This window comes from Sylvia atricapilla, chromosome 2 (genome assembly GCF_009819655.1).
Source record: "Sylvia atricapilla isolate bSylAtr1 chromosome 2, bSylAtr1.pri, whole genome shotgun sequence".
In the NCBI taxonomy this organism is placed as follows: domain Eukaryota; kingdom Metazoa; phylum Chordata; class Aves; order Passeriformes; family Sylviidae; genus Sylvia; species Sylvia atricapilla.
This window is the reverse complement of record NC_089141.1, coordinates 108131480-108144507: the sequence shown is the minus strand read 5'-3', so window position 1 is coordinate 108144507 and position 13028 is coordinate 108131480. Positions and strand designations below refer to the sequence as shown.

General features: G+C 38.7%; 1 protein-coding gene across 5 annotated transcripts in view; it reads right to left on the bottom strand.

The window, feature by feature from the left end:
• USP9X (ubiquitin specific peptidase 9 X-linked) overlaps positions 1-13028 on the bottom strand; it is a 97355-nt gene that overhangs the window by 30224 nt on the left and 54103 nt on the right. For all 5 annotated transcript variants that reach the window (XR_010743017.1, XR_010743016.1, XM_066314050.1 and 2 more), the window contains exons 16-24: positions 12339-12681; positions 10832-10927; positions 8707-8918; positions 6900-7140; positions 6541-6690; positions 6303-6423; positions 5733-5863; positions 5195-5473; positions 1905-2030 (exon numbers count right to left, since the gene is read on the bottom strand). Coding sequence is in view for 3 of the 5 variants with exons in the window: in XM_066314050.1 (XP_066170147.1) it covers positions 1905-2030; positions 5195-5473; positions 5733-5863; positions 6303-6423; positions 6541-6690; positions 6900-7140; positions 8707-8918; positions 10832-10927; positions 12339-12681 (1699 nt within the window). In the remaining 2 variants the exon portion in view is untranslated. The remainder of the gene's footprint in view (positions 1-1904; positions 2031-5194; positions 5474-5732; positions 5864-6302; positions 6424-6540; positions 6691-6899; positions 7141-8706; positions 8919-10831; positions 10928-12338; positions 12682-13028) is intronic.

The following is a 13028-nucleotide window of genomic DNA, read 5'->3' as shown; positions in this document are numbered from 1 at the left end:
TTAAATACAAAACAGATGATATATCTTGAAGAGTATTTATATTTCACTTATGTAAAGTTTCATTTTTTTTTTAAGTAGGATGTAGGCAACTCTGATTTTAAGACCTAGAAGAAACTACCAATTTCAATGCTAAAACCTTCTTTATTTAGGAAAAAAACCCCAAGAAACCACCAAGCATTCATCTGGAAGGCAGCCAGTCTCTTAAGCAATGTAAAAAGTTGAACTTATTTTTGAGTTTCTCCCCACGCTGTGCTAGCTGGTAGCCAGCCTGAACACACTGATGTTATCAAATATGTGATCATTATATAAAGTGATTGCTTCACGTTCCAGACACAGAGGGTTGAACATGAACAAGAACACAGCTCATGTGTTTAATGAATGCAGAGTCACTCTTCAGTACTTTGTGCATGGTCTGAGTTAACATCCAGTAGTTTCTACTGATATGCACACAGTACAAAACATACTACAACTACTATTACTTATAGTTCACATCAACTTTCAAAAAAATGACCAAACTTATCTGAAGCCTATATTCAAAACAGAATTGTCTAAAAAATAACTAATTTCTATAAGCAGAATTTCAAATTTCAGGGATTTCAAGTTTCCTTTTTCTAATGCTCAGTCAATAAAAAAGGGGACTCTAAGAAGCTGAGCTAGTTGGGTATCTGCATCAGGAAACCTGAACAATGTGCATTCTTGTACTGATAAGGACATTAGCAGTATTTACAAAAAAAAAAAATAAATTGGCATTTTATCTTTGTCACAAGCAAAGGAACCTTACAGCAACAGCACCACCAGAAAAATAACAGTTTTTTTTAAAATCTCATTGTAGTTTCAAAATCTTTAAGTATCAACTTTTTTTAAAAAGGTGAATGATTCCTCTCGGTGCTAAAGTCTTCTCTCTGGCCTATGGAAACTATGTCAGATTAATTTTTTTTTTAAATTGTGAGATCCACTGAAAAGAGTCTTTGACCATCAAAACATTAAAGGGATAAAAAAACCTTTCAAAGGCTAACTACAATCCATACGAAATTTAGATCTACGGCAGTATTCATAATTTCAGAAAATTACAGACAGATCTTCCACAGTAATACTGTTAAACACATTCAGATTTTTTTTTTGTTTTGATGTGTTTGGTGAAAGAAAAATAGATTATTTATTTATAAGCAGGCCTCTAAGAAAGACAAAGGCAGAATTAAAAAACCTTTCCTCACATCTCACTTCAAAAGACATTTCTTCTATAGAAGAAATTTGATTAGATCAGAGTTCAGTTGTCTGATTTTACACCTATGGATGCAAAACCACCACTGATGGAAGGTAGATGGCTCAGTCTTGCAGTGCAGCATACTGTGCTTTCTTTAGACACTGCCCTTTGTTCTCAAGGGATAGTGCACTTGTCAACACCAAGATGAGAATACAATAGTATCTTCCTTCTAGATATCTCAGAAATGTTTTGGAGATAGTTTTGCAGATATGTTATACAGATCAGAAACACTGTATTTATGGCTTCCACCCTGGAAACCGAGGGATCCAGATGCATGAGGAAGAGGAACTTAAAGCTGTTGTGACTTTAGCTCCTGCTGAATTCAGCTGAATTCACTAAAGTGCTCACTAATATGACTCCTGATTCCAGATCCAAATGGGCTTTGGCCACACCATGCACATAAGATCACGACCTTTGCAAAGCAGACTGTTTACCCCTACTGAGGTTTTCACTGTCATTAATCCATCTTCAATATATAAAGCTACACTGGTAATGATTTGAGATTTTTCTTTTTCGTATGACCGTTACCTAAAACATTTAAAAAGGAAAATCTGTGTCTTACAAAGCAACAAATTTAAGGATTAAAAAAATAGAAAAGATGCTATAAGGAAAAAGGTGATACAGAAAGGAATTCACCAACCTCATCAGATATTTGCTGTGCAAGACGTATTGCTACATTTCTCAGCATGCATTCTGAAGTTGGATTAGGAATGTTTTGTAGGGCATTTTGTAGCACCACTGCCTGGTCATGCGTAGCCTGGTTTATCTGGAAGAAAGTATTTCTCATACTTACTTTTACATGGGAATAAAAAAGCAAAAAGATATGAAGATCTAAAGTTACTTGGAAAGGTTTGGTAGAAGTAGGTAAGATGTTGGAAGGAAAACTACTTAGGGCAAAGGCCAACATAAATAAAACTTCCTCATTTTCAAACAGGTATCACCACATCTGAAGACACTAAGCTGCAGTGTACGATCACAGAGTACAGGTAGTTAAAAGGAAAGGCACTTGCTCAAAACTTATTAGATTTGGGGGCTTTTGTTTATTGATCAGATTACTTCAAGTTAACAGATTTTTTTTTTCTGTTACAATGCCTCCTTCCCTTTCAGTAGATGTGGGAAAGAAAGGCTTTGGTAAAATACTGGGTCTCCCTCCAGATTAGATAAGAGTGTCCAGACAGAATACAGCTGCAGTTTTCTTACACTGAAGTACATTTTAAACATTTGAGTTAAGCTACTCTTGAAGAATTCTGTTCTAAATTATCTCTCCTGGTTTTTACAATATTTTCAAAACAGAAACAGCAAGATAAAACCAAATTTTTATCTTTTTTGTATTGGTTTGAGATTCCTCTCTCCTTACTCTGCCAGAGCTTCATAGTTTTGACAAAACCTGAAATGGTTGTTTCCTTCTCACAGACAAACAAAAGATGTGTCTGTGGTTACAAGTTAAAAGAGAAGAGTTTCTTCATTTTCCTGTACCAGTTCATTCAAAAAACTCATCTCAAATGCTGCTCAAAAGACAAACTGTGAGGCTGCTGTGTAAGGTCTAGTGTTGGTCACATCTGTTGTTTTATCAGCTTCACTAAGACACTCGATTCAGGGAGCAAAGCTACAGAGCCTCCACTGAAGACTAACAGAGCTTCCACAGTCAATCAATTGGATGCTTCCAAAGTCAATTGGATGCTACTGGAAGTGATCAACAACAATATATATGGGGGTAAATCAGTTCTGTGTGCCACAACATTTATTTATACAACCTTCTATGAAAACAAGGAAGAAAGTTTTAAACGTGCCAGTGACAGCAACAGACCAATAATTGAAAAATTACAGACACATAACCTTGGCTGCCTCCTTCTCTTAAATACTGATGGAAAGCCAAGACAGAAAGCTATGCTTTGGTATTTATGCTTTAGCTAAGAGAAATGAAAGGTTTTAGCAAATCTCACCTGTATCCCAGGGAAATAAAAAATACCAAAGTCCTTCAAAGAGGATGATGGTGACAACAAGAACAATCATGTTTTTTCCAACAAATCAGTTATTATTACATTAGATGTTTGCAACTCTAAATAGTGGAAGTCAGCAATTGCAGACAAATGTTACTATATCCTAAGAAGTCTGCCTGTTTCAAACAATACTTCAAGACTCAAGTGATGCAATGTGTGTTCCAAACTGCTCTTTAAACAACTGTTGTAAGGAAACAGGGCAGTAAAATTCACTCATTTTAAACAGACAAAAGACAGGGTGGCAAACATGTCTGCCTTAATATATTTCTATTATACTTTAACATGAGACATAAAAAAGGATCTTCACTTCTTGGTAACCATTAAGAGTTCTGATTTACTTGAAAAAGAATTAATTATGTATCTTCCAAGAGATGCAGCTAACCAGAACAGAGATTTAAGGGGAATGTACTTCTCTGATTCAGAGATAGATCTTAGTCAACACTGTGGAATAAAGTGTTCTGAAGTGAGGCTCTTGGTGTATTCTTGAGTACAGGTTGATAATAAAACAAGCAACTGTTTGGGATGGAACCACACAAATGGGGAGTTCCCATTTATCACAGAATATGCTGAGTTGGAAAGGCCCCACAAGGATCATACAGTCCCACTCCTGGCACTGCACAGAACCATCCCCAGGAGTCACACCCTGTGCCTCAGAGAATTGTCCAAATGTTTGTTGAGCTCTGCCAGGCTGGTGCTGTGACCACTGCCCTGCAGAGCCTATTCCAGTGTCCAACCACCCTCCAGGGGAAGAACCTTTTTCCAGTATCCGCCTTAACCTCTCCTGACACAGCTTCAGGCCGTTCCCTGGGGTCCTGTCAGTGTCACCACAGAGCAGAGATCAGTGCCTGCCCCTGCCCTTCCCCTCACAGGGGAGCTGTAACTGCAGTGAGGTCTGCCCTCAGTCTCCTCCAGGATGAACAGACCAAGTGTCCTCAGCTGCTCCTCACACAGCTTCATCTCAAGGTTCTTCACCACCCCTGTGGCCCTCTTTTGGACATTCTCTAAGAGGTTCAAATCCTTCTTATGTCATGGTGCCCAAAACTGTCCCCAGCACTGGAGTGAAACTGCCCCAGTGCAAAGCAGAGCAGAGCAGGACAATCCTCTCCCTTGCCCAGCTGGCCATGCTGAGCCTGATGTCTCTTGGGACACGGAATTCCCTCCTGGCTGCCAGGGCACTGCTGACCCACATTCAACTGGCCATCAAGCAGGACCCAAGTCCCTTTCTGTGTCACTGTTTTCCAGCATCTCATTCCTCAGTGTGTCCATACATCCAAGGGTTGCCCTATCCCAGGTGCAGAATCTGGTACTAGCCCTTGCTGAACTCCATATCGATGGTGACTGCCCAGTCCTCTAATTTGTAAAGGTCTCTCTGCAGGGCCTCCCTGCCCTCCAGGGAATTGACAGCTCCTCCCAGTTTTGTGTTATCTGCAAACTTGCTCTGTGTCCCTTCCAGTCCTGCATCCAGGTCATTTATGAAGATATTGAAGAGCACAGGGCTGAGGACTGAGCCCTGCAGAATCCCCCCTGTGACAGGTCACCAGTCTGATGTCACCATTCACTACAACCCTTTGTGTCCAACCTGTCAGCCAGCTGCTCACACATCACATGATGTGTTTATCCTGCTGGACATTTTATCCGGAAGGATGAATAAGGTTAAAATGAGAAGTTACCTGTACTGACAATCCACCGAAAATCACATATAGAGCAAGTGCATCTCACACCTAACTTTTTACAGTCATCAAGAAATAGGATTTGTTTACTAAGTTGATCTCTTTTTCAGAATTGCAAAATATTATCTGAAAGTACCATGAGTTCTTGATATGCAACACACTCAAAGAACAGACTACCAATGAAAACTACAGAGATGTTGCTGGGCACATTATAAAACACAGAGCACGTTGCTATTTGCAGCAAGGAAGATTTATATTACCGGTGAAATTGTACTTGTGCCTTCCACAACTGGCTGACAAGCTTCTGCCACAGCTCGAACATGGCCATATCCAATTGCTGTTAGCAATAATTTGGCTATTTTTAGAGCATTAAGGTAGGCACCCCTTCGAGTTTCCATATCTGCATTTGGCAGGAAGTTATTTCTGGTCAGCATGCTAAGCACAAGAGGCAAACCACCACTTTTCAGGAAGTTGTATTGGAAGTCACTGGCATCTTCTCCCAGAGGTGCACTGGCAGGCATTAACAAGGCATAAACAACCTGTAGAAGAAAATACAGAGTTATTTAATGGAAATGCACCAGCTCGGATATAGATGACTGAACATGAGATTTCATAGCAACACTACATAAGCACTGCTTTGACAGCACTGGCCACATACATGTTTATGCCAGTAAATTTTTAAATCTTTTCAATTGTTAATTCCAAACCAGAATTTGATCTTTAGGCCTCTATAACATTACAGAGAGGACTGCCACATAAAACTGACAATTTTTAAAGAACAGGCAAAGCATCACAAACCTCTGTTAGGTACAGCACTTGTGAGGCAGAAGGACCAAAGAATAGAGAATCAAGGGATGGACTAAGGCTGCTTTCTCCAAGCTTTGCATGATCTAAACAAATTGCTCTTAGTTTCTCAACCGTAGTGTTATCTGCAATAAAAACACAACTTGTAAGCATTTTGCAGCAGCAAAACTACTCCACAACAACTCAGTACTATTTATAACTACAAATCTGAAAAATTTTAAGTGTGTCAGTACAGTTGCAAAAGTTACAGACAAAATCAGACTACAGTGTTCTCCAATGCTTATTACAGTCAAAAGTGATCCTTTTAAAGCAGTGCTATAAAACTACTTGAAGATATAATGATCCCTATTTTCACTGCACTGTGGCACTGAACCCCAGTACCAACTGCAAACTATGCAACTTTATATACCAGACAAGAAATAACTACTTGGGAAATCTTTTACACTCCTAATAAATTACCAGAAAGTACAAAATACTCCCCTATCTTCACTTTTATGTATCAGATGATAAATCATTATATAGCATATTACAAGATATTAAAAAAAGCCTATAGTTAAGTTTTACCTGGTGGCATGAGCTTCATAAGAACACGAGCTCCATCTCTAAGAGGTGGCATATTTAGACTACTGCCCAAGTCTGCAACTTGCCAAAGAAAAGAGATGTATCGAGGATGCAGTGACATGATCTTAAAACAAACAAATCAAAAAAAAGAGAAAAAACAAAAAAGACCCATAAAATTGTTAGCCATAGATAAAGTGTAAGAAAAAACATGTTTGAACTGCTAATTTCAGAAAATGCTTACCACTCCAGGCAAACAGCTTTCAACTTCTGGATTTGGACCATCACTGTAGTGATTGCCGTGGTTGCCCGGAGAGCCAGTTGAAGAGTCAGAAGAACTGTCTGGACTTGAGGGCATATTAGAATTTATCTGTGTAAGCTTAGCTGTAATTAGCTGAAAAACACAATCATAGTTTTAATACTCCCCAAAAACTAAGATTCTTTGCCAAATAAACATCTCATATAATGTTAGCAGCATAATGTAAGAAGGAAGAATGGAATTATTTCACAAAAATAAACGATGCCATGCATGGTAGTTTTCAAGCACTTACAAAAGGGAAGGAATATCTGAACTGATGAAAATACCAGGCCTGCAACACGTACCGTTTTATCTTTGAGATTCAGCTGCCCAATTAATTTTCTGTCATCTGCAGGATCCACCAGCTCACCCCCAATGAACAGCTCCACCTTGGTGTGTGCGCTGTTGGCTTTGATGCGATTGAGGATGCAACGCCGCACTTGGCCAATCGTGTCGTTTGTGTGAGACCAAATATCCAAATCCTCCACCTGCCGGCCTTGGTTTGGAAAACGAACTACGAGTGTGATATGTTTACCACGGAAAGCTCTGGAAACAAACAAACCAGCAGAAGTTATTTTGGTCCTCATTAAATAAATTCTTTTCCCTCCTGCATTTTTTTGTGACTGTTATTTCAACATCAAATCTTTACATGGTATTTTCCAGTGGAAGATTTTGTGAACGCCCCAGCAACTACAGCAACAACATAAACACAACCTTTCATGAAACCACACTCAGTACAAATGAATTAATCATATGGTTAAATTTACAGTCAGGTTAGGAACACTGACAGAAATTTTAGAAGTCTCTCATAAAGTTTTACATCTTTTCTCTGTCTTGTAACTCCCTGATCAAAATGTGCAAACAAAGCTTAATCAGACTGGCAACAACGTTTTGCTCTTTTAGCAAAGCAACTCAAGCTTTAAACACATCAAGATCAGAAAAAGCCATCATTTTGCCAAGCCTTAATACCCTCTGTCTAAAATTGCTATAAGTTTTATCCTAGAATTCCAGTTTTTAAAATCACAATCTTAAAAAAGTTTAAAGTGGTCAAAAAAGGAAGAAACTTTCTTCTAGCAGTGATCACACTCCCCACAATGGCAGGGGAGCTCATTAGGAGAGATGTTCCCAGATAAGCCCAACAAACTAATCGCATGTAACAAGAGGCAAAAAATCCTCATAAAGCTCTTTGCTAACAGGGCCTGTGAAAGATTAATCTAATCAAAAAAGCAGACCATATAAAAAAAGATGTACCCACAATCAAGAAAACTTTGTTAAGACTGATCAATCAATTGATCAATCAATATATGCAAAAAAGCTATAAATATATGCACAAATACAATATATGTAGAAGAGCTGTAGCAACACTGCAAAGTACTGACACACCATGAAAAAACACCAATTTCTTTTTTTTTTTTTTGACAAAACGTGCATTTAAAGTAAGTGGACAAAAAACCTCCACTGTGTTTAAAAATATGTTAGCTGTTAGTTAAAAGTATGTTATAACTTCATAGACACACAAAGGACTTAAGCTAAGTTTTCACTCAAAGACAAGTATAAAAAGAGTGAAGGTATACAGAAAATAAATATACTTCGAAGTACTGTTCTCTTTTTCCTCTTCTTGTGAGGAGTTTACAGAATATTTCACTTAGAGATAATTAAAATTTTAATCTTGCAAAGTAAGACTGAGATCTCTGTAAACAATTCTGAAAGGTGAATATATACATTCACAACATGTTTTTATATAGTAAGAGGTGAGAAACAAAAAAGCTTTGCCAATGCTAATGTAAAGAACAGTACTGCTTTTAAGTAATTATCTGAAATAAAGAACTATATCCTAAACAACTGAGCCTCAAGGTACGTTGTGCGAGTTACAGAAAAAAACACCAAGTTTATTCTTAGGTCTGCTGTCCCTTTCATATATACTTGTATTTGCCTGATCTTTCAAAATTTTTTAAAAATACAGTTTTATGTATTAGCAAAGGAAAGGGAATCTGAAACACTGTGAAACCATTTCCTGAATAGAAACCGTTTAGAATGTAAAAATCCCAAGGATAGTAGTACTGTCTTAGTTTAACAGAAATCAAAACCATCATACTGCTTTTTCACACATACCTTGACATAGGTAGAATAGTTCTCTCTTCGTGGTAATCACTGTCACATTCATTTATATACTCTCTTAAAACAGTCAACACTCTCACCATCCTTATTGCTTCTTGTCTTGCACAGTTGATACTGTCTTTATCTCCATCCAACACACATAATGTATCATAGGAGGCTTTTAGACGATCGAAACAGGACTGAATGAAGTCTTCATGGATCACTACCTAATTACATTAAGAAATTGGTGTAATTACAAGACATATTAGAATCCATCTTCTCAGGAGGATGACCAGATTGTAGAGAAAAAAAATCCCCCAAACCAAACTAGGGAAGTGACTCAAGAAAGCTGTTTCATTCCAGCAACTCCCATCAATAAATAGCTCTATTTTAGTGTGCACTTCAATAACCTCATGTCATCAGCAGCTGTAACTGTATTGCATGTAAATAGAAAAACAGTTTGAACAGAGAACACTGAACTGGACTTCCACTTCCTCCTTTTCTCACACTGTGTGAAGAATTCTTGTGTCCAACACTTTTGGAATTGTCAGAGCAAAGCATGTGCAGATGGACAGATCAATGTGTGCTTAGTAAGCCGAGACCTACAGCAAGACAGAAGCCTCCAGCCATCTGCCACTGCAGGAAGATACAGCCTGAATGGCTGTGAACACCCCACCTAGAGCAGCTGTGCAGGACCTGGCAGACTGGCAGCTCTGAAGATTATGCAAGTGTTTTTCAAGACAAGTAGAATACCAGAGTTTTAAGAAATATACTTGGCAAGTTATCAACTGGAGATCGTCCAAAGGATAATATTCCCCCACTAAATTCGTGCAGTCACGTAATTACGGAATGGTTTGGGCTGGAAAGGGCCTTAGAGATCATCCAGTTCCAATCTCCCTGCCATGGGCAACACCTTCCGTGAGGCCAGGCTGCTCAGAGTCCCATCCAACCTGGCCTTGAACACTTCCAAAGGTGAAGCACCCACAGCTTCTGCGGCAAGCTCTGCCAGTGACACAACACCCTCACAGGAATAATTTCTGCCTAATATCCAATTAAAATCTACCCTCTTTTAGTTTAAAGCTTTCCCTTGTCCTGTCACTACATGCCCTTGTCTAAAGTCCCTCCCCATCTTTCTTGCAGCACCCTGTAAGTACTGGAAGACCTCTAAGGTCTCCTGAAAGTCTTCTTTCCTCCATGTCTTCACAGCAGAGGTGCTCCAGGCCCTTGATTATTTTCATGGCCTCTTCTGGACTGCCATCAGCAGGACCGCGTCCTTCCCATGTCAGGGGCCCCAGAGCTGGATGCAGCACTCACTGCAGGTGGGGTCACACCAGAGCAGACAAGAGGGGCAGAACCCCCTTCCTGGACCTGCTGCTGTTGATGGAGCCCAGGACACAGGCTGCTTTCTGGGCTGCCAGTGCACATTGGGCTTCTTGTCAATCAACACCCCCAAGTCCTTCTCTGCAGGGCTGCTCTTGACCTTTTCATCCCCCAGCCTCTATTTGTGCCTGGGATTGCCCCAACTGAGCTGCAGGACCGTGCACTTGGCTTTGTTGAACTTCACAAGGTTCTCAAGGGTCCACTGCTCAAGCCTGTCAAGGACCCTGAGGATGACATCCCTTTTCCTGACCTTACAGAAAGCCAGTATCTCTTCTCTGTCCACTGAACCACAGCTCCCAGCAAATATTAATGCAGGGAGATAATATCTGATTTGCTAGACCTCAGCTTGACCATTACATAGAAAGTCAGTGACCCTTTGTAAGGGACATGCCAGAAAATAGAGATTACATTAGTTTGTGGCAACACCCCATAGACCCAGCCACTGAACATACTCATATAAGTAAGTGACATAATTTGCAGAGCAACAGAAGGCTTTCCTCATATGACATTAACTGTTTTCTGAGTAGCAAGAGCAAATACAGCAGATGAACTTCGTATGAAAAATTAATGAGAGTTCAGTCTGGAAATACGAGGAAAAACCTTAAATTCTGCCTCTGCCCAGAATTTGATGGTTGGACTCACCCTCCAAAATACAGAAACTATTTCCTGTTTTCAAATCTTTCAACTATAAAAGTACCACCACCCTGATTTTTAAGACTATTTTTTATTCTGCTCCAGTCTTCTCATTGCCTTTTCTTACCTGATTAACTTGTAACCTTGGGCCAAGATTAGTATAGATCTCTTTAAGAAGGTCTATTGCTCTGTTTGCGATGTCATCATTTCCCTGAATCACAACCTAGCACAATTGAAAAAAAATAGCATTAGTATCTCTTAAAACTTGCTGGTATAAAAATGAAAAAAGAAAACCACTACATAAGTCTCTTGACACAATAGTATGTCTAATTATCTTATGAGGTGAAAGGGACTAAAATGCTTAGTTACAAAATACAATCAATACAACTTACACTTAAGATGATTATATGAACAAAAATTAATAACTAGCTTTGAGGCTCAGAGTTGGTAAAAAGGCTGATGTTCTATAAACAGAATAAAAGTAGTGTTTACATGTTCATGTTCACATAATATTACAAATTTTCTCTTGTTTCAGAGACTAAGAAAACCGTTTCTTCAGATGCTTCAACAATCTGCATGACCAGACAGAATTTTCAAGTATTTAAATGGCTGTGAATGGGTGGAAGGGGGACAAGCAAGTGAATTCTGCTTCTAACCTGATAACCTAAATTTTAATTACTAGTCACCAGGTTTTACAGACAACCCCTGCAGGGTACTGAGGTGAAGCTTCCTGAGTTTTGTCATACTGCCAGAGTAAGCTGATTTCCAAAACTAAAACATGTTAACATTCTGTGGGGACTCCGTTCACTAACACCATGTGAACTTATCTGTATAAAAATTTGGATTTACTTCGGTTTTAACTATTATCACCAGGATTAAAATAGCCAACCCTTCAACAAGGCACAACCAAAATTGCTGAAGACTGCTGCTGTACACATTTTACAGACACACAGCCATAATAATCATGTCACAGTGCACCACTGTGGGCTCTAACGCTACTCTTGAGAACTAGAAATACCCTGAAAAAATTAGGTTACAGTTTAGATACTGATGGTTTTCACCAACAGATTTGGTAAATCTTCAGGCAGCTTCAACCTTTCTACTGAAAGGGAAGATTCTGTATATAGAGAATAGGTGGATATATGGAATCTAGATCCTAGAAAACCACCATGTTTAGCCAAAAGGTTGTGGCTGTAAGAGGAAGAATCAGATCAATGATCACTTGGTCTGATCTAAAATCACTCCAGTTTACCACACTGGAAGGAATGCTATGGAACAGCTTATGAAGTGCATGAAACAAAACCTAACGTGCATGTGAAAAGATGAGAAATCTACAGATAAGTCACCTGGAAGGATCTTTTCTTCTTCAATGGTATAGGCAAATTTTTAATTTCATGTGCATACATAAATACACTTATGTTTCAAATAACTTTCCATTAAACATCAGTCTACAAAGTCACCAACTTGCATACTTGCTGGGCGGACAGTGGAGTCAAAAGCCATGTGTTCAGTTAGAAAAAGTAGATTTTCGTAATTTCAGTTCATTACTAATAAATTACACATTCCTAAAAACACAAAGAGACTGAGAAAGTCTTAGCAGTTAACCTTTCAGATGCTTCCTTCAATTAACTCACCCTCCAAAGGTAGTCTAATCCTATTAATTCCAGATCATCCATCATATAGGCTCGTCTCTTTGCTACTAGCTTTCCTTCTCGACAGTTCACAGCTTTGAAGAAACGTTCAAAACATTTCATTCCATTTTCTGTTAATAGGGAAGGATCCAGCTGAAGCACATTATTTTCAAAGAAGTCCTTATTAATGTCAGGGTCTAAGTCTGGTTCATCCCCCATTAGTTTGGAATACCATTTAAAACAGGCTTCGCGATCACAAAGATAAACCGCATTTTCAGCTAAACACTTCCATATTTGCTTCGCCTGAGGGGCACAGAGCCACAGCTGACCATCCTTCAATAAAAATCTTGAGCAAAACAAAAAGACAATTAACAGCACTGTCTAAGAGACATCCAGAGTTACAATTCAGTAAAAAGTACAGGCACAAAGCTGGATATGCACATTATACATGTATATATCACAAGTATGTAAACTTTATTTACATCTCAATCTACTCATAATTAGCCCCATCAGCAAGTTTGAATGGATCAAGACCTTATATTCCAAACAAAAAAAGAACACAATTCAGTAAAAAGGACCTTACACAAAAATATCAAACATTGTTTACATTTTATATACACAGAAATGCACATTTCCTAATGTTAACTATTTAGTCTAAAAATCAGGTCACAACATATGAGACAAAATTAGTTC